Genomic DNA, 27,626 nt, shown 5'->3' on the forward strand with positions numbered 1-27,626 from the left:
CAGCCACACCCATGAAGACGACAAGAGTTCTAGAAGAGTGGTCAACAGAGACACCATCTGCTACAAAAACAAGCCAAGAACTACATTACTGCTGCCAACAGCCACAGTCTAACAGAGCAGAACTTCCACCAATGCATGTTGGTAGGGATACATGTACAAGATTAGACCAGGTACTTTTTCAGTACAAAATCTTATTTTCTTAACATTTTCTGCAATTCCCATCTACCTTTCATTTTTAGGTAATGTTTCACCTGCAGTAGCCCTTGAGGGTCTAAAACAGGGGTGCCCAAACCCCGGCCCTGGGGCCACATGCGGCCCTTGAGGCCTCTCAGTGCGGCCCTCAGGGAGCCCCCGGTCTCCAATGAGGCTCTGGCCCTCCGGAGATTTGTTGGAGCCCGCACTGGCCCGACACAGCTGCTCTCGGCATGAGGGCAACTGTTTGACCTCTCGTGTGAGCTGCGGGATGAGGGCTTCCTCCACTACTTGCTGTTTCACATCTGTGATGCAGTAGCAGCAGCAAAGGAAAGGCCAGCCTTGCTTTGTGCAAGGCCTTTTATAGGCCTTGAGCTATTGCAAGACCTTCATTCATTCATATAAGTTTCACCTCTAGTATATTAATTTATGTAAACTTATGTAAATTTATTCAAATTTTAAATGTAAATTAATTCTTTTTTCCCCCTGGCCCCCGACACAGTGTCAGAGAGATGATGCGGCCCTCCTGCCAAAAACTTTGGACATCCCGGTCTAAAATAAACCTGCTTCTGTCATTACTGCTTGGACAAAGTTTTATTGTCCCACTCTCCTACCCCTCATTAGAGAAAATTATTAGCAGGTCATTTTTAACACTCCTTAACCAGACCTAGGATGCTACCCCATGTGCCCCAACATTTGTTCAGTGTTAATAGATTTGATTGGAAAGTTAGCAAGAAGGTAAAAGGTGTTTCTTTAAGTTCTTAATGTACTTTAAAAGCACTATGTGGAACTACAATATTTGTTAGTACCATGTTTCTATAGTGTTTAAACAGAATGACCCATAAGCAAATAAATACTTAAGTCACCAAAAGGACAGTGCAGGCATACCCCCCCATCCGAGGGGGTTTCATTCTGGAATCTCCCCACAGTTAAAAGAAACAATGAATACAGGTGAATGCCTCCCCACCCTACAAAGGCGAGGTACGCTCTGCTCCCCTTGCCTCCAGAGGGTCTTCTGTGCTCAGCAGAGGCTGTGCATGTCCGTCCACAGCCTCCACTGGGCTCAGACTGAGTCTCAGAATAAAGAAAGTCATTTCCGGTTTTTTCAAAAAACTAAGTGACTTTTTTCATTCTAAAGCCCTGCAGAGGCCATACATACAGATGCAGTCTTTACTGGGTTCAGAAGGCTATGCTGGAAGGTCAGGGTGCCCTCTTGAGCAATAGTCTTTCTTACAGTTGTGGGGGTGCTGCAACTACTGGCAACCTTCCTATATGTTCACCAATGCATGTCCACGCTTGCTTGAGTTGTTTTTTTTTTGGGGGGGGGGGGGTTCTAGCTCAAGCTCCAACTTCAGTGTCCATGCTCACAGGACGACTGTTTCAAGGAATACAGAGTTTTTTTAGTTGCCTCCATATCCACAGATCAGGTCCACAGGGCCCCGTATGTGCCCTCTTTTTTTTTTTTTCCAAAAAACACCGGAAGTGACTTTTTTCATTCTGAGACTCAGTCAGAGCCTGGCGGAGGCCATGGATGAACAGATGCAGCCTCTACTGGGCTCAGAAGGCTTTCTGAAGGCGAGAGGAACGGAGCTCCCCTTGCCTCAGGAGAGGGCACATATGGGGGGCCCTGCTGACCTGATCCATGGTTATGGAGGGAACTAAAATCTCCGTATTCCTTCCCCCCCCCCCCAAAAAAAAAAAAAATTCTAGCAAGCGTGGATATGCATTGGTGAACATATAGGAGGGTTGCCCGTGTTCTTTTCTGGTTGCAGCACACCCACAACCATAAGAAAGAATATTGCTCAAGAGGGCACGCTGACTTTCCAGCATAGCTGGAGGAGAAACATGAAGGCTTGCATTCGATAGGATGCATTGAAAAGCATCAGTGCACATGTGAAATATCACAAAAGACTACTACTCAAGACCATGAAGAGCTGTTACCACTCACAACAGAAAAAGTCTAACTCCATATAAGGCAGCTTAATTCATACATAACCCTGACACACATTAGTCATCCACGTAAAACTAATTTGTCATCTCAGATGATACCATTTTCCAACCAGATCCTCCACATATTTCAATTCACAGAACTTCCACTTTCCTAATCTTTCTTTCCCTAGACCAGAATTTGTCAAACTATGGGTCGTGACCTACGTGGTTGCCTGATTGTGGGTGGGTTGTAAAGCTGCAACGGACAAGCTGATAACAGATGAGCAAAATACACTGAACCCTACGGAAAGTGAAGCTGAGTGATACTGCATGTTTACTCACAAGTAGACAGATATGCCTTGGTCCTCTGCAAAGGGCCAAGAGCAATCCTCTGAAAAGGCCAAGAGGAATCCAATGAAACCAGAATAGTCCTGATCCAATGAACATAGCCCCCAAAAAACACCTGAGAAGTAAGTCCCTCCCCTCAAGCTGACGAATGTATTGAGCCACATGGAAGCTAAACCACACATTCGCATTTTACTTGCAAATAAGCAAATGTGTCTTGGCTTGTGTGCAAGGTCAGGTGAAAGGGAGTGCAAGGCTACCAGAATGGTCCTGATCCTATGCACATGGAGCTCAACAAGTTCTCTAGACTGCAGCCCCACCCCACTATAGTGCAGTAAAAAGAAGCTTGAGCTGGTAACACTTTTCTTTAGTCTTGTAAAGCCAGGTGAAGTTTGGAGCCACTGCTTCACTGGAAAGGGCTGCTGTCTTTTACAGATTCCTCTCCCCCCCCCTTCCACAGTGAAGTCTCATTTCCTCTCCTCAACATTCTAGATCATGGGAGTCCAAAGTTTTTGGCACAGTGTCTCTCTGACACTGTGTCGGGGGCCAGGGAAAAAAAGAATTAATTTACATTTAAAATTTGAATAAATTTACATAAGTTTACATAAATGAATATATTAAAGATGAACTTATATGAATGAATGAAGGTCTTGCAATAGCTCAAGGCCTATAAAGGGCCTTGCACAAAGCAAGGCCAGCCTTTCCTTTGCTGCCGCTACTGCATCACAGACCTGAAACAGCAAGCAGTGGAGGGAACCCTCATCCCACAGCTCATGAGAGAGGTCAAACAGTTGTCCTCACACTGAGAGCAGTTGCATTGGGCCAGTGCAGGCTACAACAAATCTCCGGAGGGCCAGAGGCTCACTGGAGACTGGGGGCTCCCTCAGGGCTGCATTGAGAGGCCTCAAGGGTCGCAAGTGGCCACAGGGCCGGGGTTTGGGCACCCCTGTTCTAGATTTTTAATGCTGTTTAGAGGGAAGCTTTGAATCTCACTCCAGCCCAAACAAAAAACATGGATTTAAATTTGATTTTGTCCCAAATCATACTGATCTGGTATAAATATAAGAACTTGAATTGAACTGGACATTGAGTAGGGCTGACAATCTTATAGTGTTTTTTTTTGGGGGGGGGGGGTTTGACATTTTTGCAGGCAGGCTACAGAGAGAATTCACTTGACTGAACAGGGCTGGCTTCCCCATCTCCCTTATTATTTGTTTTACTTTAATTATTTCTAATTATTCATTTTAATTCATTTAATTATTTATAGCCTGCCTATCTAGGAAAAATGGCATAATTTCAGTGCTTGCTACATTCTCAGAAAAGCACTTCTTGCTTGATGATGTCACTTCCAGTCATTACATCACTTCCAGGACAGATTGTCATACTAAAAAGTGGGTCATGGTGCTAAATGTTTGAGAACCAATGCTCTTAAGTACAGGACAGAGAAGGCTTATATACTTCCATATTTTCAGAAAAGGGTTATTTCCAAACCTTGCTTATACCCAGATCGATTTAAATACTATCAGTACATTTTGTAGATCTAACACTTTTTAAAAAGTACTGTACATTAATAGTAAAATTCAACTCAAACAGTTTCACTGCAAATGCCTGGACTCGAGGATGGTTTAGTTAGTTTTTGTCACAAGCTGCCAGAAGTTCTTTATAAATTAGACAACAATGAGCTACTTCAAAGTAGTAGTTACATTACATTACGTCATACATACATACCATAGCATCAAGTCTAATATATTAAAAATAAAATTTTTAAATGAATGGGGACCCACCTGAAACCAGCCCACAACCAACCTAGTGGGTCCTGACCCACAGAATGAGAAACACTGCTCTAAAACACAAAGTAGCAAAGTTCTGCTATTACAACTAACTAAGAGCCCAATCCTGTGCTCCGCGGCAGGGCTCCATGCTGCCAAGCACAGTCGCAAATGTGCCGTAAGGCGCTTTCACGGGGCTCACCGCTGGGCTCCTGCCCGTGCTAGCCCAGTGCTAGCACCAGGTGGTCACCCAGCTCCCGCGGCTGGGCAGTCTCCCAGACCACCAAGCAGCGGCACAGTAGGTGAGGCAGGGGTCGGGGCGGGGAGGAAGCCAGTGGGGGGCAGAGAAGGCGGGCGGGAGGAGAATCCGCAGAGCTCTCGTGTACGGCCGCACGCCCTACATGAGCACCTTTTCCTTACCACAGACCTTTTGGTTGTGGTAAAGTGAGTAGCCTCATTGCAGGGCTACTTACCTTACTCGGGGGAAGTGGACAAATGTCCCCTTCTCCCAAGGCAGCGCAGGAGGCACTGGATTAGGCGGCAGCCCTCCTTGGTGCCACCGAGCCTGGGCACCCCGGGCAGCTCAGGATTGGGCTGTAAATTGATCATTAATTATGCCAATTTGTCAGTCAGCACCACATTTGTTCTGGAAGGGACATACACCGAGTAACACTTTGGGCCCAATCCTAACCAACTTTCCAGCACTGATGCAACCATGTCTACAGGGCATTTGTTTGTTCCTTTGTTCCCTTACCTTAGGGCTGCACTGGTGCTGGAAAGCTCAATAAAACTGGGCCCTGCATCAGCCTTTTCATTTGTATGTTGCAGAACGAACATTCTCCAATACGCATGTCCATATGAATCTCTACAATTTGCAGGGCTCAGATAACAGAACCTGTATTTGACTACAACATGTTTTTTTATCTATGTTTTTATTTTACTATATTAAAAACCAATACAAACAGAAAAAATTAAAAAAAAAAAAATATGTTGCCACACAACCTGTAATAACTGCATGCAATGTATTTAGAAGTTCAGAAATAGTTTTACATACAGGGCAAAAAATGAGTTCTGCTTTACCTATATGTAAAGTAACATGACTAACTTTACATCTGTGGCCTGATCCATTAATATCAACAGACACAACTTGTTTATGGTTAACACTTTCTACCTGCACTACTCACGTACAAACAAGAGTCAGATTCTTACACAGTTATAGGTAAACTTTCTTACATGTCAGAGGATATCTTCAGATTGGGTTTATACAAAATCAAAGTCAATTTCTTATTATAAATTTTCAATTGCATCTTCCGTCCAGGCCTACTTTCCTTTCTCAAAAGAAAGATATTCCCTCACTTGTTCTCTGAAAAGTGACATTGTTAATAGCTAGAATAAAATAACCAAAACGTATATTGTTCAATAAAAAACACCACAACTAATCGCACACCATGGGGTTAAGTAGTAAGTTACTTCTTGAACACACTATTGAGTAAACCATGTGTTAAGCAAAAACTTATTTAAGCCAAGAAACTTTGCTTGTGATACCCAAAAGTTACAGTATAGTAAGAATTGTTCTGTAGGTGTAGGAGTCATACAGGTATGACTTGTAAGAATGCAACACTAAAAAATGGTTACAATCATGATTGGGTTATGCATATAAAAATGAAATAAAAGTCCTGCTGCATCTGCCAGACCTGAGTGAGCCTAGGTTCATGGCCATAGGCAGTAAGGACTTCAGTGGCACCCCAACTTTTGAACTACCTCCTTTTCAAGTTGATAAGTCCCCTCCCTGTTAGCCTTCCAGTGGGGGCTCAAGAGCTCCCCTTTCCATCTAGTGTTCCCTATCACCCTTTTTTGTGGCTTTAGTTCCTGTTCAACTATTGAAAACTAGGCCGCTACATTATCATCTGCTGCTGTTTTTATTGCTATGCTCTTTTTAGTAATTTTATTAATTACTCTGCTTTTTTATTATATGACTTTTATTTTACTGTATTATACTTTAATCTTCTTGGGTGTTCCATTTTTATGGGAGGAAGAGCAGGATGGAAATATTTTAACTTTCATTTGTATATAAAGACAACTCCACAATATCATGCTAGTAATACCTCTTTAAAAGACAAATAATTAGAGGTGAATAAATAAAACCATATAAATAAAAAAGTTGCCAACTATGTTTCAACACATTAATGAATCTCTAGGATGTCATCAAGTCCCAGGAAAGAAAATGTCTCATTAATATTTTGGAAGCATTCAAAATTCACTATCATTTTGCCACAGACTACACAATCTCCACTACTAGCTTACATAAACACTGAATGAAATATTGTTCCACTTTAATACAGTTGGAAACGTTAGTCTATATGCCTCATAAATACGTCAAGCAAGCAAGCCTCCAACTACAACCCAGACAGACGGACATCCATTTCCAGGATGCAGCCCTGTACAATGGGAACTGCTACAGAAATATATTTTATAAAGGAAACACAATGAGAGGCATCCTGACTTCTGCTTCGATTCTCAGGAACACCCTTTTGTGAATATAATGTCCCTTTCCATTTTTGGACAGAACAAATTGGGATGCCATCTCTACTTTGGAAGTTCTCTTAGAAAATATGGCTACCACTTCCTAAAGAAGCAAGTCCAATGCATTGCTAGTGACCTGTAATCTAAAAATAAATGTACCTGCAAATAGTTATAATGTCAAAAATAACTGCTGAAGTGTATAAAACTTGTGACTGGAGTGACCGAAGAAAGTAAGTGAACATTCAGAAGTTTCATCTTACCTGTCCTGGGACTGCTCCTCATACATCCTTTCTTTTCCCTCTTTAAAAAGTCTTATCGCCCGTTTTGATTTTTTCATGAGACTGTCAATATAGATTTTAAAATACTCATTTTCACTGAGCTGTGCAAGTTTCTGGTTGTCGTCATACTTGCTCAGTATAAGTCGCAAATGTTGATAGGTATCTGGTAAAATGTCAAGTATGTAAGGAGGGCTGTTTTTCAACTGAAGTTTGGGATTCTGACAGAGTCTTACCTAAAAGCAAAGAACAATTTACATAAAATTTAACAACTTGACAAAGACACAAAAACCATCTGTACAGCACAAAAACAGCAGCTGAACACATACTTCTCAATCATGAAATGCTGAAAGTACATTGTTCCAAGCAACCCTACTTGCACTGATGATACAGTGAACAAAATCAAAAAATCTCTGCCCATATTTGTGGAAAGATCATAAAGTTTGTCTCCCATGATCAACCGACAGAGCTGTGTGAACAAGCAGAAACAAAAAAACCAAGAGGATAGGAAGCATACATGACTCAATAGGCCTGAATATACTCTGAATTCCGTAAGTCCCAGAAGGTGCAGAAAGACAATATTAAGTTCCACAGATTATTACAGGTGCTACCTGTAATCACCCGAGAAAGTACCTGAGAGGTTCCAATCAAAGTGAATTATAAAGTCAATGAAGTTTCAAGACATGCCAAAATTGGAATTCTAATTTATTTTGGGGGGAGGGATGGTGAAAGCTGCACTGGTGCAGGGACCTTAAACAGTTAGCTTTACACTTCTGGTGCTCAAAACGGGGTGACTCTAGAAACCTGAAAAAGTTTACAGAGCATCCCCCTACCACCTACAGTAAAGATTTCAGATCCATACAAAGATGCTAAGTGCTTGTTATACTCATATTAATGTTCTCTTCAATATTTTTGGGACTCAATTAAACTCTGCTATGATCAAGTATTAAACGCATTTCTGTCAAATATAGAATTACAGCATCACAGACTGGCAGGTATCATAAAAAGCAGCAACAATGCTTTTTCAAGAGACAAAACCCAAGACAGAAAAATTGCATTGAACTTGCAAAGCAATTCTATGCAAGTTTATTCAATCTCAAATGCAGCTTACACCCAGGAACGTTAGCACAGAATTGCACTGCTAGACAATGATTTGGGCATCTAAATATTTTTAAGAAGTTGAATAGAGTGTGTGAGAAAAAAAGACCAGCAAGAAGCCACAGAAACAAGCAGCTTTGCTGACACACAGGCAACTATCTTGAACTATTCAAAATGCCTGCAATTGTTACAAATTCTTTATGGCTCATTAGACTGACAGAACACAGTATGAAGAAACAGAATTCAGTTCCTCTTTCACAGGCTTTTGAAAACATTTGTAAGCCAATATAGTTATATAGAAGTAACAGAAAGATTCTGTGGTTAACATGGTTTGTAATACCTTTGTTATTGCAGAGTACAAGGAGGCCAATTGCAAAATGAGTCAGAGAAGGAATATCTTTGCTCAGCCCTCAAACTATTAGTTTCATAATAATGACATTTGCCCTGTGCAAAACACTGTATTTTTTTTAATCTGAACAAGTACTAGATTGTAGTGGAGATGTTGGACAAAAATCTCTATTTGAAGATGTCTGAGGCTTTCTGTGCTCATTTTGTAATGGAGAATTTTTAAAGAAGATTTCCAAAACTGCCAATTGGGCTAATTATATAGCTCCTAAAAATCAGGATGATATGATATCATAGCAGTTTGTATTAATAGTAAACAAGAAAAGTCAGCTACTTACATAAAAAGTTTACCTTTTGCCAATTCAACTGGGTTACCCATTACAAACACTTCAGACTAAAAAACATTTTATTGTGATATAATAGTTATGTAAATTATAGTTTCATTTTGTTTCCAGTTCTGTAGATTATACACTACTGTAAACCAATAATCACCTAACTACCTGAATTCAGCAAGTGACAAATGGTTTCGCGATTGCAACAAAATAATGTAGGAAGAAATCTTTGCCCTGGGTCGCATGTTAACCCTATGTCAAGGATCCTCTTCTGTGACTCCGAATGCAATGCGTTAGGCTTTCCAGGGATAAGAAACACAATTTGAGCCTATGCACATAAGGGCACTGCACTGCACACATAAATATGGAGAACATACACCTACTGTTGTACCACAGCAATAGGATCCCTAGCCCAGGTAAGCATTTCAACCAGGCCTTGGAGACATTCTGCTTGAGACAGTCCTCCATTAATCTCATTAGACTGAAAACACCAAAATCACTTCCAAAATGTGAGTGGCTTAAAGCACCTACTTGAGTCCTCTACACCAAAACTGACTAGCAACCAAAGTCTTTTAAATTTTGTGGATGACTACAAGATTCAACTGTACTTTAATTGGGTACTTTGCTGTAATGTTGCACTTGCCTATGGACGTAGGCTGAGCAGTGGCAAGCACCACATTAAAAGTCAAGCCAATGAAGCAGATGTAACTACATTACAAGTTAAATGCCATATGATCTGAATTGCAGCTACTACAAGGTGGCCCAACTCACTTAACATGATTCTTCCATCACACTTCACACCAAAGGAACAACGAATCTCTAATCCAGTGTATGTCTCAAAAAGCAGATGCTCTTAACACAACAAATTTGAACATGCTCACATGTGAGGAAGTGATAAATTTACCAAAAAGTAATGATTTTCAGATGCTACAAACTGCCCCAGAAAATTCTGTATGTCATGTCTTTAAAGAACAATTATGTGCCCCGTAAAGACCATACTGGGTCCATGAGTTACAGACAGCCATTTTGACACTTTTATGTAGGCAGTCATCTCATGTTCTGCTTTTGTGCAGGTACAAAAGTGCTGTTCCAACTTCTGGTAATTCCAACTTCCAGACAAACCTCCAAAACAGAACCAGGATGTAATGTACTTTAATGAATCATTAGATTATTGAGAAGAACTGGCAACAAGCTGCTTGGAGGATAACGACTTAATACTGCTTACAAGGTGGGGTTGAAATCCAAATAACCTCAGTTTTCATTTGGGGAAACAACCTTTATCTATAACTATGACAGTAACCTAGAATACAAAATTGAGAAACCTTTCAAATGGTACAAAATTAATTTCTAAAAAAACTTCTAATTACAGAGGGGGTTTACAAGAAATTTATACAAATTATACTTAGAATTTAAGTGACTATAGAAAGATTACTTTAACCATCAACTCAACTTGCCTTCACTTTCTATGCTCATATTTTATATGCTATGCTCAATATTCATATCCTTTTGTACATCCATATTGTACCCAGGGAACAAACAATTGTATTGTTGAATAAATACAGCCTTACTGAAGCTAAGCATGTCTAGTCAGTTTCTGGGTAGGAAACCTCTTTAAAAATAGCTTCCTCCTGCCTTGAAGTTCATCATAGAAGAAAGATGTAATACAGGGGTGCTAAATAGGTCGATTGCGATCGACAGGTTGATCGCGAGGGCAAAATGAGTCGATCGCGGAGCTGCTCCAGCTGTTCCTGCAGTTCTGCGGCTTGGCCAGCAGGTGGCGCCGAAGAGCCGCCTTCTGGGTTCTGAGCTCACCTCCGAGCCTGCGCAGGGGCAGCCTAGAGTGCAATGAGGGTGCACGCGCGCTCTGTGACTCTCACCGGGGGTCGGGGCGGGCGGAAAAACGAAGTGAGAGCGCGCGCAGTCGCCGTTTGTCGCTCTGCTCGCACCCCCCTCACCCTCAGCGCCCGGGCTGGACAGGAGAGGCTGGAGCTGCGGCAGCGCAGGCCGCCGGACAAGGGTGGAGAGAGAAAGCGCCCCTCTCTCCAGCCCACCCCTAGGGTAGAGGGTGGCCTGGGCGCAGCCCTGGGCTGGAAGGTAAGCGGGCGGCGGGGTCCCTGCAGGTGGAGCGTGGGGGGCTGCGGGAGGGCAGCAGGTGGTCCAGGCTGCTAGCCCACCCGCCCGCCCGCTCTGGGAGGCATGACTGCTGCTGCTGCACCTGCACCTGGACCAGGCGGTCCCTCCCCCCTCCCTCCACAGCCTGCGGGGAAGGGGCTGCCAGGGCAAGCCCGGCCACCTGCTCCTCTGCCGGTCCTCCTGCAGGCTGGGGGCTCCCGGCACAGGCCAGGCAGGGCATCCCTGCGGAGGGGGCGAGCCTGTGCAGGGAAGGCGCTCTGCACGTGCTCAGAGCACCTCCAGCCGGTGGCTTCTCTCCAGCCCACCCCAGGGTAGAGGGTGGCCTGGGCGCAGCCCTGGGCTGGAAGGTAAGCGGGCGGCGGAGTCCCTGCAGGCGGAGCGCGGGGGGCTGCGGGAGGGCAGCAGATGGTCCAGGCTGCTAGCCCGCCCGCCCGCTCTGGGAGGCGTGACTGCTGCTGCTGCTGCACCTGCTGCTGGACCAGGCGGTCCCTCCCCCCTCCCTCCGCAGCCTGTGGGGAGGGGGCTGCCAGGGCAAGCCCGGCCACCTGGTCCTCTGCCAGTCCTCCTGCAGGCGGGGGGCTCCCAGCATGGGCCAGGCAGGGCATCCCTGCGGAGGGGGCGAGTCTGTGCAGGGAAGGCGCTCTGCACGTGCTCAGGAGCACCTCCAGCCGGTGGCGTAGCTGGAGGGGTCGGGGCACCCAGTCTGGTAAGGGGAAAAACACTTTGCACATGCTCAGAGGTGGTGGCACAGCTGGAGGGGGGCGGTAGATCTCCAGGCCTTGCTGGGTTTCAAAGTAGCTCTCGAGCCACAAAAGTGTGAGCACCCCTGATGTAATATGTAAAATGAACTTATACCAGTGTTTCATTTGTTCTTCGACGTACCACTTCACATGGGCCACCTATTCAAAGTACCACTGGAAGAATCTGGAGATGACAACATCGCTAGTTACTGCTGGGTTGAGCAACCAGATGCCAGGTGACCAACACCAGTAAGATGCTCAGAGTGGATGGGAGGGCTCTTCTGAGCATAAAAAAGCATACTTTGTAGCTCTGCCTGCCGCTGTTTGCTGTTCCACATTTCTGGTCTCGCTGCTGGGTGGCAGGTGTCTAGGGGTTCCGAGAGTACCACCAGACACTACCACAGACACTGGTGGTACCTATACCACTGGTTGAGAAACACTGACCTATACCATATTCCTGGACAGGCACTTACCAAGTGGCCTAGTCCCTAATCTTGAAAAACAGTCTCCTTTAGGTATTTAAGGCTTCTCTCAGCAGCTTTCAGTTTCTAGTTCTACATTAAAGAGGCTGAGAGAGAAACTTCTGTAAGGTACAATAAGAATTATTCTTCCATTCCAAACACATAAACAAATACTATTTAGCTTATAGTCTAGCTCCTCACTAAAATGGACAGGAACTGGAAAAGGTGCAGAAGAGACCAACCAAAATAACTATTAGGCTGGGGTACCTCCCTTAAAATAAGTAGGTTAAAGTATGGTGACAGAATGAAGTACTTGACTACTACTGGGAAGCCATCTGTGAGTCCTCTTGAAGCATCAATACTAGCATCGTTTCAAAGTAAAAAGTTTAAGAAGTTGAACTTAATAGATAGGTTGTTGGCATCCTTCAGTCTCAGAAGACTATGGTGTCACACTCTGAATGGTGGTTCTGGAACAGAGTGTCTTCTTCAGCGCATGAAGCCTGGGTAAAGAAGGTATGGAGGATAGGCTGTTACCCATGCAGCAAATCCCCCCTCTCCACGTTGCTGAAATGGTCCAATGGAAAGGCAGAGGCCAATACGGTTGGTTCCAGTGGCGTCGCAGGAGTTGCCAGAACGTGACTGTGTTCAGCCATGAACTGCCTCAGGGACTCTGGCTCCGGATTTTGCCTCGAGGTTGACTCCTGAAGCCTTTTCCATAACTGAATGTAGCCACAAGGCAGTGGAGGTTTGGGATCAGAGTTTTCCTTCTCTCAGATGAGCTGCCTTCCCAGGCTGATGAGTCCCATCTGCCCGGTGGCTGTTTAGTCGCCTCTTACAACAAGTACAGCCAAACTGAGGGCCTATTCTTATCCCCAGCCCCCAGGGGAAATACTTAATAGATAACTTAATGTCAAAGAATAGAATTAAGGCTTACACAGAGATTAAGAGTGTCTCAAAAGATGTCATGTTACAAAACATATTTACCTTCATATTAAGACTCCAAAAATTCCTTTCTAAGAACAAATTTGAAGCATAGTTATAAAATGAAGTTGTGCACTTTTCATTTCATACGTATCTTGAACAGTGTGTATTACCATATTTTTCGCTCCATAAGACGCACTTTTCCTCCCAAAAAAAGTGGGGGGGGAGTGTGTGCATCTTATGGAGCGAATACTGCAAAAAAAAAAAAACTCTGCCCCAGCCCTGGCCCCGCCCCCTCACTCTACTCTGCTCTGCTTCCCCGGGCAGTCAGAGGCTACTCAGAAGTAAGTCTCAGAGTCACTGGGGCTCACTCCCAGGAAAGCGTGGGTGGGGTGGCAGTCTCGCTGCCCAATCCTGTGCAATGCCTACTCTGACGTAAGTCCCATTAGAGTCAGGGGGGCTTACTCCCAGGAAAGCCTCTCTCCCCCCCCCAAGCCTGGAGCATCACAACTTATCTGCAACACAAACACTTTTCCCCCTCTCTCACACACACAGGCTGCCCCCTTCTCTTACACACACAGATGCTCTGCCCCCCACACACACACTCACACAGCAGGGGAGGGGTGCTTTCACTCACCTCATCCAGCATCTGAATGTAAGCCCCCCCCCCCCCATCACAAAGAAAAAACTGTCTCCTTGGTCAGAATGCCAGTGTTTGCTTATTGCACAAGCCCCAGGTAAGGCTCGGTTCTCACCATAAATCCAGAGGTTTGTTGTGTCTTAAGAATTCAAGTTGTGGTTGGACTTTCCACTTGTTCATTTGTACTGGAATCACGGAAGAACTGGTGAGGAGGTAGATGTGGTATCAGCAGTGGCCCCTTTAAGGGTAAGGCCTGGGCATCCAGCAGAGTGTGCTGCACAGCTGCAGCCACTGGAAGGCAATAGGGCCCTCAGGGATATAAGGAGTACCTGAGGCAGAAAGGGTTTGTGGGTTTTGAAGGAGTTCAGATTGGAGGTAGGAGAGGAGACTGACTGGGTTTATTGAATTTGGAATCTGACTGTGGATTGTGACTGGACTTGGATACCCTGATGGATTTGACTGACCTACCTGGAACCTGACCTTGGACTGTAATTTGGCTTATTGGTTCTGGACTCTGATTTGGCAACTCTGATTGATGGGACTGAATTACTTGGCAGCTGTGGACTGGAATTGGACTCACTTTTGCTTGCTGCACTGGTGAGTTGCACAAGGGGGACTGATCAGTCTTAAGCGGGCACAAGGCCCAGTGGATTGGGATTTGGCAGAACATCATTGTAGCAGAAAGATAATGTGATCCCTATTTGTGTGCACCTGCTTTTGTGAGCTTCATAAATTCTGACTCTAGTGCTGATGAGTTCTTGGGGTTTCCAGAAAACTAGAGTACTCAAACCTTTAAGTCTCTCCATTTGTTAATGACAGTGATAATGGTTCTTAATGCCACTGTTGACTGCTGTTCACTTTACATGGTTCAAATGTTATTCTGTTATAGTTTAATATTTTATTACACTATTTGGTTCAGAATATTTTTTTTCCTGTTTTCCTCCTCTAAAAACTAGGTGCGTCTTATGGAGCAAAAAATACGGTATGTTACACTAGGCATTTGAATTTAATTATGTTACCTAAGCAGGACTATATTCTCCCAAATACATTAATTTGCCTGCCTGTAGGTAATTCTATAAGCAACTCATTTCTAAACTGTTTAGTATTCACATTATAAAGAAACTCACAAAATGCATTCACTAATAGCTAGAAAAACCCCTGTCTGAAATCATGGATAGTTGCTGCCAGTAGACCAGTGTTTCCCAAACTGTAAGTTGCGACCAGATTTTTGGTGGGTTGCAGGCCCACCAAGATCACAATACTACAGGGTAAAATGGTGGATGACCTGGAAGTCACTACCGGTTGGTGCATCTGCACACCCCCGCATCACTGGCTGTGTCATGCCATGTTTCCCAAATTGTGTGTTGTAACCCACTGGTGCAACACAGTTTGGCAAAAGTGGCATGCAGTGGAAAATGTCATGGGGTGCAAACAACCTGGAAACGACTTCCAGGTCATCCGCCAATTCACCCTGCAGTGTCCTGAACTCATCAGGCCCCGGATTCACCATGGACAACCCAGTGAGTTGCCAAGATAAGAGTTGCCAGGGTTTGGGAACCCCTGGAGTAAACAAACTTTACTTTGACTTAGAATACAAAGAAATGTCATATTCAAAATAACTTGCCACCACCCATCTCCATGAAGAAATAAAGGTAAAGCAAGATAAAGTCTTCGCATCCACATTCAACATTTGGTTAGATACACAAGATAAAAGTGAATCTGGGGTTTTTGCAGACTCAGTGACTTGTGAGTCGCACGTGTGGAAGACGCTGAAAAAGAGTTGAGTCAGCGTCCCCAGCACTCATCCCAAAGCGAGCTGAGACAAGTCTGCCAGTGCCCAATCACTGTTTTCAGCCACATGCAAATCTCGTGGAGCAAACATTCTGACAGCAAGCAGCAGGGAGTTCCAGCCAGGAGGAAGAAAAGGGTTAATGCGAGCAGGAGAGGGAGGCGGGACTGCGCTCTTTTCCCAGGAAGGAAGGAATGGATGATCTCTGGACAAAGGATGGGCATTCTCATATTTTCATTGGCTGAGGGCAGGCAGGCAGGAGGAGCAACCCTCATTGAATGAATGGGTGAAATGGGACTACTCTGAGTAGAGCTGCAAAGACAGGGTCATCCTGGTAAGCCTCCCAATTGTTGTTTGTGACCCTCCTCCCTCTCAGTTTCTGTCACTGCCCTCACTCAGTCACTCCCACCCCTTACTGCCCTGCTTACAGATGGAAGGGGAACTCCAAGACACACCCACACACTCCGGCAGCAGTCCCTTTTTCTCACTGCTGCCTTTTGAAAGGGGGTGATTCAGCCTAGGAAGAGAGAAAAGGCAAGGGAGCAATCACACTTTGCAGGCATGGCTCTGTTTTGTTACTTGGGAGGGAGAAGGACCTTCACTGAATGCATGGCTAAAGAGAGAGTACTTCTGAGTAGAGATGCAACTATTGGGACATCCAGGTAAGCCACCCAGCTGCTGCTCATGACCCTCCTCCTCTCTTGCCACTTCCATCCCAGCAATCTCATGATCCCTCCCACCCCTCCTGCCCTCTTTACAGATGGACACAGACATTAAGGGAGTGTTCAAAGAGAGCTCCAACACACAAGCACACTCCCCAGCAACAGCCCCATTTTTTCCCAGCTTTTAAAGGAGGGCTTTTTAAAAAGGGAGGGATGACTCAACTCAAGTCCATTAGAGTTACTAAAGGGAGACTCAGTAACTTGGTAAGTGCCCCGTTAGGACTCTTTTTTGAGTCTTGAGAGAGCAATGACTCAGCAACTCGACTCGAGTTAAGCCACACAGAGTTTTCCCAACGCTGTTATTTCATAAGCTAGGTAGAAAATATAAAATACTTAAAAGCAAAATAAGTTTAAACAAATACAAATTATATCAGCAACATGTATTATGTTCTGTAGAGTATGGCTGCCATGTACATTTTTTTTCTCTTCCATACTCAATGCCAACAAGTATTTCAAGGTATCATCTATAGCTTCAGTATTTAACGTCACCAAATGCAAGGGTAATCAATAATAGGTTATCATTTTCCTGTTCCGACTGACTTGGAAACTTCTGCACACTGATTTGGAGCAATGCCACTCAAGCACAGTGAGCCAACTGGCTTTCACAAAAGGTACTAACTGAAGGAACCCAACTACAATTTCACTTATGCATTGATGTTACTTTTCCCGACACATACATCCATCAGGAATACAACTGATACTGTATGAACACTTTCATATTTCTTAGACTGCTGACACAAAGCATATCTGGCGCTTCCAAGACCTGATTATTACATAGTGCACATCTGGAGGTGGGATTTTCTCCTGTGGTCACCATATCAGTTTTTTAAAACAGGAAGCAGAACAGCCACAACAGTGTCAATGAAATATCAACTCTGAGAACTGTGCATTTTACATCACTATCACCCTCAGCCCTTTATAACCATCATTGCCCTTCAATATGTAGTATATTTTCATGTTCATTGTTTAGTCATTTTGAATGCCTGTTGTCAGGCAAAAAACAGGTTAAGAGGTTTAAACAAAAATGATTTATGTCATTTGCCTCCTACATACAGTGTGTCAAGAGTCAGAACTCTCATTTATGAAAAAATGGAAACATTCAGGTCTTATGAAAACGAGGAGAGGCAGTTCATAAACACGGCAATCCAATAAAACCCAAATGAGTTCAGTGGGACTTACTCCCAGGTAAATGTTTGGAAATGCAGTCTAAGACTACAATCTTATAAGCACTTACCTAGGAGAAAGTCCTATTGAACTCAGTGGGGTTTACTTCTGAGTACACATGAGTAGGGTTGTACTGTCAGGTATTTTCCTCTAGTAGTTCAGGCCCTAACACAATACAGTCATCATCAGAAGTCCTTGTCTTTGTTTTTCACCTAAATCAACAGTGACTGTAGTGGATTTCTGAAATGCTTTTAGAAACCCAATATTTATTTTAACTGAAAAACTCTCCTCGGGTTTTTCCTCGGGTCAATTTCCTGGGTACAAGAGGGAAGGTTTTTGGTTTTTTTTGCCTAAACACTGTATTTGTTCAAATCCATCCTCCTCACTAGAAGTACCAAATACATGACTCAAGGAACACACCACAACATTCTAACACTATGACATCATCTTGTCTGGTATACTTTAATCTAATCTGAAAACAAAATTTGATTAACTGACAGAAGCTTAAATAGGATGCATTAAGATCTGAACAGGACACTTATCCACTCGAAAGACAGGAAAGGTGTAGCATTGACTTTTTAAAGCCATCTACAATACAGACCTAAAGCAATCATTAAACACACATTTTAACAAGGCTATCAAAAAAATCAAATACTGCAACAGTGACATACACCTCTAAACAATGAGATTATGATTCTTTTGTTTCATCTGTTGTAAAAACTATTCAACACATCAGCAGAAAGCTTTCTGAAGATTTAAACCTAATACCACTCAGATGGGAAGTCTCAGAAGATTGCATCTGTAAATTTGTTGTGAATGTGACAGTCTCTGCTTCTGAACTAAAAGCTTCCTGCTACTGAATAATATAATGATCCAAGCGCCTATAATGGTGAAATTAATTATAAAGCAAGTTCTGGGAGATGTATCTTGGCTAAAATGAAACAATAGACAATTCTAAAAGTGGTGCTTAGTACAAATCAGTAACGATTATTTGTATGATACATAGACCCTTAAAATCCAGGCCTACACAATTATATTTTTCCATTCTCAACTCATTTGCCAAAGGGCATGCTTCTATAGCAGATACCTGTGCTCCCGCTATAGGGCTGCATTGTACAGACAAACCATTTCACCCAAATAATTTTAGTGCTTGAGCCAAGAACTCAGCTGTGAAGAGTGCAGAGCATATGACCCACATGTACTGCAGGAATTAGATAGCTAATACAGCAGATGGTTTCAGTAAGAGCTGTGAGGCAAGGCCCAGTGTTACAGATATTATACTCATATTGGTCATTCATACCAAGATTTAAAGTGCCAGCAAGTCAGTGCTTAGGATAAGACTCCAACTACTGCCTCAGGGCATGTTAAGTCTCCACTACAAATAAATATGCAAAGAGAAGTTTACATGGTAGCAGTCAGTCAGTTCACATATATGTGCAAAAGTCTACTACCACACTACCTGCACAACTATGATTTCTTCTACCACAAATTTATTACAACTAGCAAACTGCTAAGCAAACAGAATGCAGCAGGAATATGCCTAGTAGGCTCCCAAGTTATATCGGCATCACCCACTTTTGACACGTTAAGGACTAGAGCAGTGTTTCTCAACATCTGTCCTCTGCTATTTCACTTCACATGGTCCACCTATTTGAAGTACCACTGGAAATAACCGACAATGACACCATCGCCAGTTACTTCTGGGTTGGAAGGCCAGGTACAACACAATAAACACTAGTAAGAGGCTCAGGGTGGACAGGAGTGCTTTTCAAGCGTGGAAAAGCATGCTTTGGAGCTCTGCGTAGTAGCCAAGCCTCTTCCACTGTTTGTTGTGTCACATTCCTGGTCTCACTGCTGGACAGCAGGAGTCCAGCAAGTACCACCAGACACCACCTCAAGAACCACTGATTGAGAAACACTGGACTAGAGCACTCTTGAAAACTGGAGATCATGGAAATGTGGAACCCACTCTTTTCTACTACAAACATCCTGCTATCTTTTTGCTGATAGGCAAGTGCAGGATTTTCTCCTTAGGCCAACGACCCTTCAAGTTCCATCCCAGTTTCACCCATATCGTTACCTTCACCTCCACTTTGCCTAAACAGGCACTCCTTTACTCCCCTCACTGACCCCACCAGAGGGGTCATCTCTGGCTCTCTCTCAGCACATGCGCTCAGGATCCAGCTTTTCCTCTGTAAGCCTACTTTTCCACTGCAATTGGAGTAAAGCGTGATTTCCTCTCAGCTCCCCAAAGCCCATCCCTCATACACATGGATGGGCTCCTGGGGTTTGTAGTTTTCTGTTCACCACAGCAGTTCCTCTCCCCAATTGCACAAAGAGAGACAGAAAACACACAAAAGAAAGAAGAGTGCTCAAAGGAGTGGATCATAGAAAAGTGGATCAAGCCTGTATGTCTAAGAAAACAAAAGAAACTCCCTTTGAAATCTAGTAAACTTAGTAAGACTATCTGATAGCGAGATAAAGGGCCCAATCCTATCCAACTTTGCAGCCGCAAGCAGCTTTGCCAAAAAGGGTGTGCCACCACGGAGGCCTCCTCATGTAAGGGACCATTTGTTCCCTTACTTCAGGATTGCATTGAGGCCGAATCTGTGTTGAAAAGTTGGATAGGATTGGACCCTGAGGAGAAGCGGCACCAGAAACAGAAGCATTACATTGATTACAATGCAAGGCAACTAAAAAATGCTCACCTTTTTCAAGTGAGACTTTAGGGAAGAAATAAGATGGACAAAAAGGATTTACAACTGGAAAAAATGGAAATTCCAACAACTGAACTAAAAATATTTTCGCCAGATCAAGAGTTCCTTTTTAAACATCAAGTTATAAATGAAATATGAATTTAAATGAAACAAGTTAAAACAAAACCTATACTAGTAGCTTTAAACTGAATACAAGATATTCTAATAAATATGGCTCACTACTGAGCACACTGAGAAAAGTTAAGGGATCCATGGGAAAATGCCTAATTTGATAGAAAACATTATAAACACAGTACTTATTACTGGGATCAAAGACTGATAACGGGTCACAGTCACTGGAATCTCACTTCCAGCCCAAAGAGAATTCATCTTATATCTCAGGAAAAACACATACAACACATCATCAGTCTGGATGATCTCATGTAGATCTCATTTGTCACCAACTGAATTCCACAGATTGCTCAGTTCAAGTTAGAATTTTTTTTACTGTACCAAAAACCTAACCCAAGCACAAAGACCATCACTACAGAAAGAGTGGACGCTACTAAATTAATGCGTACTATCTAATATGGAGACCTTACAGGACTCCTAAATACGAACCAAGAGGAAATTATGCTGACACTTACAAACACAAAAGTAACTTGTATTTATAAAGGAATATAGGCATTATAGCCACTCTTTAGGCTTCATTACTGTCATAGCCTTGACAGTACTTTAAAGTTCATCTACATCAAAATGTAAATACAATCAGGAACTGAGAAGCTCACCAACAGAGTGCTGCACCAGGAATCAAATGAAGGACCATTGTTCCCATTGACACATTAGCCTTGAAATTCAAGGTTAAATTCTTGATAGCACAATTGTAGAATGCCTACTCATCAAGATCAAACACCAGCTGGTGGTGTCAGAGCCTCCTCATGAAGACATAGTACTAAACGAATAATGTCCCAATAGGCTCTAGCTAGATGTTCTTCTAAACATTCAAAAGTTGCAAACAAACATTCCACAGCATTACATGTATTCCTAGGAATAACATATGTCCCTCTGCTTAAATCTATAAAGTAGATATGTTTACTGTAAGTGAAAATATCCATCATAAACATTTAGAGAAAGAACTGCTTTGCTTAAGAATTTAATTCAATCCAATCCAATAACCTTTATTGGCATACAGAATTTAATTCGTTGATAGAGTTTGCTCAGTTTTGAGGATTAAAAGGGGACATCAAGTAAGGACCATAGACAATACTGAACATTCAGTTAAAAACCTTTCCTGCCCTCTTCGCAATTAAACTCAATTATATTAAAGTGAAAAAGGATTATTCTACAGGCCCAATCCTATCTAAATTTTCCAGCAAAAATGTAGGCCTAAGATAAGGGAGCAAACATTCCCTTAACACTGCGAGTTTGAAAACCACAGTGGTAAGTCTTTGCAGGGGCGGGGGAAGCAATGGCAGTTCCCCAGCAGCCCCCCCCCCCCGGGGGTGCGGGGAGCCCTGCACAACCTTCTGCAGGGCTCCCCGGGTCAGGGAAGGTGACAGCAGAGCGATCACACCCCGCTCTGTTCCTGGAGCAGCTGTCCCTGGCTGCGGGGAGCCGGGCACAAGTGCCCGCAGGGCTCCCTGGGTTAGGGAAAGTGAGAGTGGGGTGATCGCACTCTGACTCCACAAAACGTGAAGCAGAGCACAATCGCCCCACTCTCACTTTCCCTGACCCGAGGAGCCCTGCAGGCGCTTGCACCCGGCTCCCCGCAGCCAGGGACAGCTGCTCCAGGAACTGGAGGGTGCACCCCAGTCGCTGCAGCCCAGTCGAAAGGGAACATGGAGCGATTGCGCACTGCTTCCGGATTAGCGGAGGCGCGATCGCTCTGCTGTCACCTTCCCTGACCCGGGGAGCCCTGCCGAAGTTTGTGCAGGGCTCCCTGCACTCCCGGGGGGCTGCAGGGGGCCTGGGCAAGTGCACCAAGCCCCTGCAGCCCCCAAGCCGCGCAATGCACCGCTGCTGCCTCCTGCCTGTCTCCTGGCTGCCGCTGCCCCTGCCCCTTAAGGGGAAGGGACCAGGACCCTCAGGCTGGGGCGTCGCGATGCCCCAGTTGAATACCACTGCCTTACCTTGGGCAGGAGGTCTGGTCTAGAGGGTAGAGCCTCCATTAGCCCGAAGATAATATCAGAAGGTTGCCAGTTCAAGGACATTGGCAGCTCCCTGAACGGCTAAGAATGGTGAGACCTTGAAGCAGCTGACAAGCCCAGCTGAGTGATTCCACCTGCTCTTGGTATGAGCAAGAAGCGTCTTGGCTGCCCTCCATGTGAGAGATGGAGCTGCTTGTCAGCCTGTGTGGGAGAACTGGAGGCCAGAAGTGAGACCAAACCTGGAAGATCCATTCTGAAATGTTGTTGGTTCTTGAAAGAGAGAAGCTCTATGATTGTAAAAATCCCCTTGAGGGCTTTAGAAATGCCTGCCTATGTAAACCGCCTTGAATAAAGTCAGAGGAGTAATCCGATGACCAGAAAAGTGGTATATAAATACCGAGTTGTTATTATTGTTGTTATTATTATCTCAAAGAGGTCTCCATGATTGCTCTCCCGCCATAGGATGCAGCCCACTGCCACAGCTGCATCAGCACTAGAAAGCTGGATATGATTTGGCCCTCCATTGTATAGGACTGCAAACTTATTCTCACTACTCTAATGCAATATGTTCACTACCCTAATACAATATCCAACAAAATAAGGTTGCAATCCTATCCATGCTACAGAGGAAGTCCCACTGAATAAAGCGAGACTTACTTCTAAGTAAACAGGTATAAGATTGCTCTAGAATTATTCTGGTCCACATGCCAGCCTACAGATAATGTTTTTATTACATTAAATCTCCTACCTTACGATTAAATAAGTTTCCATAAATTGTTCATCAGATCATCACTTCTAAGGTCTACTAAAAATGAAAGCAAAGACTTAAGTTCTGTTTGTTCATGTAAGGGAATCTGATATTTTCCTCATTCCCCGAAATGTTAGCCTGAACTATGAACATATGGTAAACATAAGTGCTTTACAGCTTCCCTACCTTAAGTGAAGTTTCCTGTGTTACAATAAGATATTGTAACAATGTGACCTGGTGTAATCCACAGGAACATCTCATACACAGGAAACTAATCACTTGTTCACAACTCTACAAATGTCTACTATTTCAAGAACAGTATTAGACAAAAAAATACACATTTTTACAAAGATTTTTCTTTCCATGCTGTGGAAAACACATAACAAGGCTAAGCAAGAGATGGAGGGGGACCTGCCATGAACATAAAAACATGTTCTTTCCAAATAAGAATACAAACTAATTCGACAATATTAATTTCCACATATGTGCATACAAACTCACATACACTTTTCAGACAGTTTACAAACTCACCACTTTATCCATTAACTTCCAAGTTTTTTCCACAGTCCTTCGATCAGCAGCTGCTTGCTTGGGGGGGCCAACTGCATCCTGAATAGCATCAATGAAGCCCAGAATACGCCCTTTGCGGGGGTTTCCTCCTCGGCCACCTGGGTTCCGGCCATTGAGGGAGTTGGCCATCTGGGATCTTAATTTTATAAGAGAAATAAAGGGTAATGCATGATGTTGGAAAAGACTTACTGCCCCCCCCTACAGCCCAAGCACACATGTGCACTGATGCACACAAAGAAAGTAACACTACCTTCATCTATATATCCAGAGACAAGGATGTGCGTAGTGGGAGACTTGATTAACTTCGGATGATGAACCACAGCCACCCTCCATGGTAGCCTTTACTCAGAAGGAAGTGATCTGTGATTCAACATTCTACACAATCATCCACAGCAACTTTGCACATTTAATGGAAAGAAAGCCTTAACCACCAGTATACATAAAACACACTGTTTTCATCAACCCACCTCCTTAATTTCTTCGTGAAGAATTTAAAGTCATCAACAATCACTCTGCACAGCAATACAGTTATTCCACTCCCCCTTTTTTTCAGGTTCCAGGTACAGTACCCTCTTTTTCTCATACATTTAAGAATTCATGATCTCAAACAGATTATTAATGGTCTACACATGTTCAGAAGGGACACACACACTTCACTCAACAAAGAGCCAAGTCTGTTAATTTGCTCTCTTACCAAACTAAGTCTACAATCCTATCCACATTTTCCTGGGAGTAAGCCCCATTAGTTATATGGGACTTACTTCTGAGCAGACAGGCAAAGGATTGGGCTGTCTAGCTGCAATCCTATCCACGTTTACCTGGAGTAAGCCCCACTGACTACAGTGGGACTTACTTCTGAGCAATCCTCTCCACACTTACCTGGAGTAAGCCCCCTTGCCTACAGTGGGACTTACTTCTGAGCTGACATGCATAAGATTGGGTTCTCAATACCCCAGTCGGGGGGGGGGGAGGGAAGAGGAATAAATCAATCCATCAAAACTGAAATCTCTCGCATGCCCCTCTACATTCCTGAAGGGATACATTCAAAATACATACATGTCAGCAAGTGTGTTTGACAGATCTTGTCTACAGATATTCTGAAAGTGCGACGTATAGAAGGTAGACGAAGGCAAAAGAAATCCAAGGAGCAGCAGGCAGGCAGCGGGAGGGAGGGAGATGTTTTGTAGATCCAAACCTGCCACAGGAAGCTTCAGGGGGCGGCAGGAACAAGTCCCTCTTCCTCGCCCAGACAGTTTGGGGGGGGGGCAAGCAGTACCCTAGCAAGCCTCTCCCCTCCCGCCGTCCTCGCTGCCTCTCCCCCTCAGGGACACGCTGTCCCTCAGCGGCGCCCGCGTTAAATCCCAGCAGCGTCCCCAGTCCGGCGGCTGCAGACGCGGTCTCTGCCCCTCGCGGCAGTCAGTCGCACGACGACGGCGGTCTCCCCCCTCAGCGCAGCCCGCACCCAGCTCCCCTCAGTCCTCGCCCTTGCTCCGCAGGGGCACACAGGGCAGCCATCAGGTCGACGTCGTCGCCACCGCGGGCCCGTCGAAGCAGCTCGGTCGCGCTCGGCTGTGTTCTGAGGGGCGTGTGGGGGCGGCCCCGAAGGGGCGTGGCCAGCGGCCACCCGCCGCAGCTGAGCCCTCCCTCAGAGCAGGCAGCGACTGACTCCCTCCCCCACCCCTCAGGCACGCGCCTGCGCACTGGCCGCAGCGAGGCGGTGGAGCTCGCGCTCCTCTCCTTCCCTAACGGACCAAGGTTCAGTCTCCTCCTGACACTAGCCAATCAAACACCAGCACGCGCGGAGGTGGGGGGAGGGGGAGAGCGAGCGCCTGATGAGGCGCCCAAGTGTATAGAACGTTCAGCAAGCTCCTTTCCCCCCGCCCCCACCCAACTTTAAAACGGCTGGGCAAGGGGAGGGGGAGTCTGTTGGTCCTCCAGTTCCTGATGGATGGGGTAACGGCCAATGGGAGACAGGGAAAGGACTTCCGGCTCTCCTCTTTGCTCCACTCCCTTCTGACTGTGATTCATGAATGAGTCAGATGGAGGGGGGAGGGGATGAGGGGGAAGGAAGGAAGGAAGGAAAGGGCTTAGGAAGCCAGCAAGCACAGGAGGACTGCAGGAAACGGGGAGGTATAGAAGAATGAATGAAATGGGGGGATGAAGTGCCACCACCCCTAGGGGTGTCTGAGCCTCTGATAGAGCCAGGGATGGGGGGACAGGTGAGGCAGAGCCTCCCCACTGGAGTCCTTCACAAAGCACCACCACCGTATGAGGCGCACAAGCACCCACAACCCACGTACGGTGGGTGGGGAGGCAGGTGAGGCAGAGCCTCCCCACCGGAGTCTTTCGAAAATCACTGCCACGTTGTGAAGCGCGGGTTGTGGGTGCTTGGGTGCCTCACATGGCGGCAGCAACACTTTTCAAAGGACTCCAGTGGGGAGGACTCCAGGGGGAGGCTCACCTGCATTCCCACCCCACCCGCTGCACGTCCCTAGATAGAGCAAACTTTACTGCACAAAAGCTTATTATACTATTTTATTTGAGAAGTTTATATCCCACCTTTCCTATGCCAAAGAATAAAATTTATTTTTCACATTTTTAATACCACCCTCCCTCCAAGGAGCTCAGGGTAGTGTCCATAGCTGCTCCCCCTCCTTTTGTCCTCATAACAACCTGTGAGTGAGGTAAGTGAGGCTGAGTGAAAGTGACTGGCCCAAGGTCACCAAGGAAGCTTAATGGCTGAGCAAGGATTTGAACTTGGATGCTCTAGGTCTAAGGGCACAATCTTGACCCATTTGCACTGGCTCAGTGCCGGTGGAGGATGGGCAGGTGGAGGATGGGTGACCATCACCCAGAGCTCCAGGCGAGTACCAGGCGGTGGAGAAGTGAGTGGAAGCATGGGGGCAAGTGTTCCAGAGCAGAGGAGGGTGGGAAGAATGTGTGGCAGGGAGGGAGCAGGGCAGGACCAGCGGATCCATAGCCCCGTTTCAGACCTCCCTAAAATAACCGGTGAAGAGTCAAGTAGCCCCATTGCGGGGCTGCTTCCTATACTTACCCATGGCTGCCTGACATCCATAGGATGCAGTGGGAGCCATTTCAGCACTGCTGCAGCCTTGGACGCCAGGCAGCTCAGGACTGGGCTGCAAAGTCCACCTCCCAAATCATTACACCATCCTAGCACTTGAAAAATGCAAAATACAAAGCATAAGAACATAAGAACAGCCCCACTGGATCAGGCCATAGGCCCATCTAGTCCAGCTTCCTGTATCTCACAGCGGCCCACCAAATGCCCCAGGGAGCACACCAGATAACAAGAGACCTCATCCTGGTGCTCTCCCCTACATCTGGCATTCTGACTTAACCCATTCCTAAAATCAGGAGGTTGCGCATACACATCATGGCTTGTACCCCATAATGGATTTTTCCTCCAGAAACTCGTCCAATCCCCTTTTAAAGGCATCTAGGCTAGACGCCAGCACCACATCCTGTGGCAAGGAGTTCCACAGACTGACCACGCGCTGAGTAAAGAAATATTTTCTTTTGTCTGTCCTAACCCGCCCAACACTCAATTTTAGTGGATGTCCCCTGGTTCTGGTATTATGTGAGAGTGTAAAGAGCATCTCCCTATCCACTCTGTCCATCCCCTGCATAATTTTGTATGTCTCAATCATGTCCCCCCTCAAGCGTCTCTTTTCTAGGCTGAAGAGGCCCAAACGCCGTAGCCTTTCCTCATAAGGAAGGTGCCCCAGCCCCGTAATCATCTTAGTCGCTCTCTTTTGCACCTTTTCCATTTCCACTATGTCTTTTTTGAGATGCGGCGACCAGAACTGGACACAATACTCCAGGTGTGGCCTTACCATAGATTTGTACAACGGCATTATAATACTAACCGTTTTGTTCTCAATACCCTTCCTAATGATCCCAAGCATAGAATTGGCCTTCTTCACTGCCACCGCACATTGGGTCGACACTTTCATCGACCTGTCCACCACCACCCCAAGATCTCTCTCCTGATCTGTCACAGACAGCTCAGAACCCATCAGCCTATATCTAAAGTTTTGATTTTTTGCCCCAATGTGCATGACTT

General features: G+C 45.1%; 1 protein-coding gene across 2 annotated transcripts in view; it reads right to left on the reverse strand.

Annotated features, from left to right (window-relative positions):
- Positions 1–24,676, reverse strand: part of CBLB (Cbl proto-oncogene B) — a 95,872-nt gene extending 71,196 nt beyond the window's left edge. The window contains exons 1-3 of one of the 2 annotated variants that reach the window (XM_066619513.1): positions 24,596–24,676; positions 23,501–23,675; positions 7,019–7,269 (exon numbers count right to left, since the gene is read on the reverse strand). In XM_066619513.1, coding sequence (XP_066475610.1) covers positions 7,019–7,269; positions 23,501–23,668 — 419 coding nt within the window. In that variant the 5' untranslated portion in view covers positions 23,669–23,675; positions 24,596–24,676. Of the gene's footprint in view, positions 1–7,018; positions 7,270–23,500; positions 23,676–24,595 lie in introns of those variants that run through there. The other variant, XM_066619514.1, reaches the window with a different exon arrangement.
- Positions 24,677–27,626: the final 2,950 nt, after the last annotated feature.

The sequence above is a fragment of the Tiliqua scincoides genome, chromosome 3 (genome assembly GCF_035046505.1).
Source record: "Tiliqua scincoides isolate rTilSci1 chromosome 3, rTilSci1.hap2, whole genome shotgun sequence".
NCBI classification, from domain to species: domain Eukaryota; kingdom Metazoa; phylum Chordata; class Lepidosauria; order Squamata; family Scincidae; genus Tiliqua; species Tiliqua scincoides.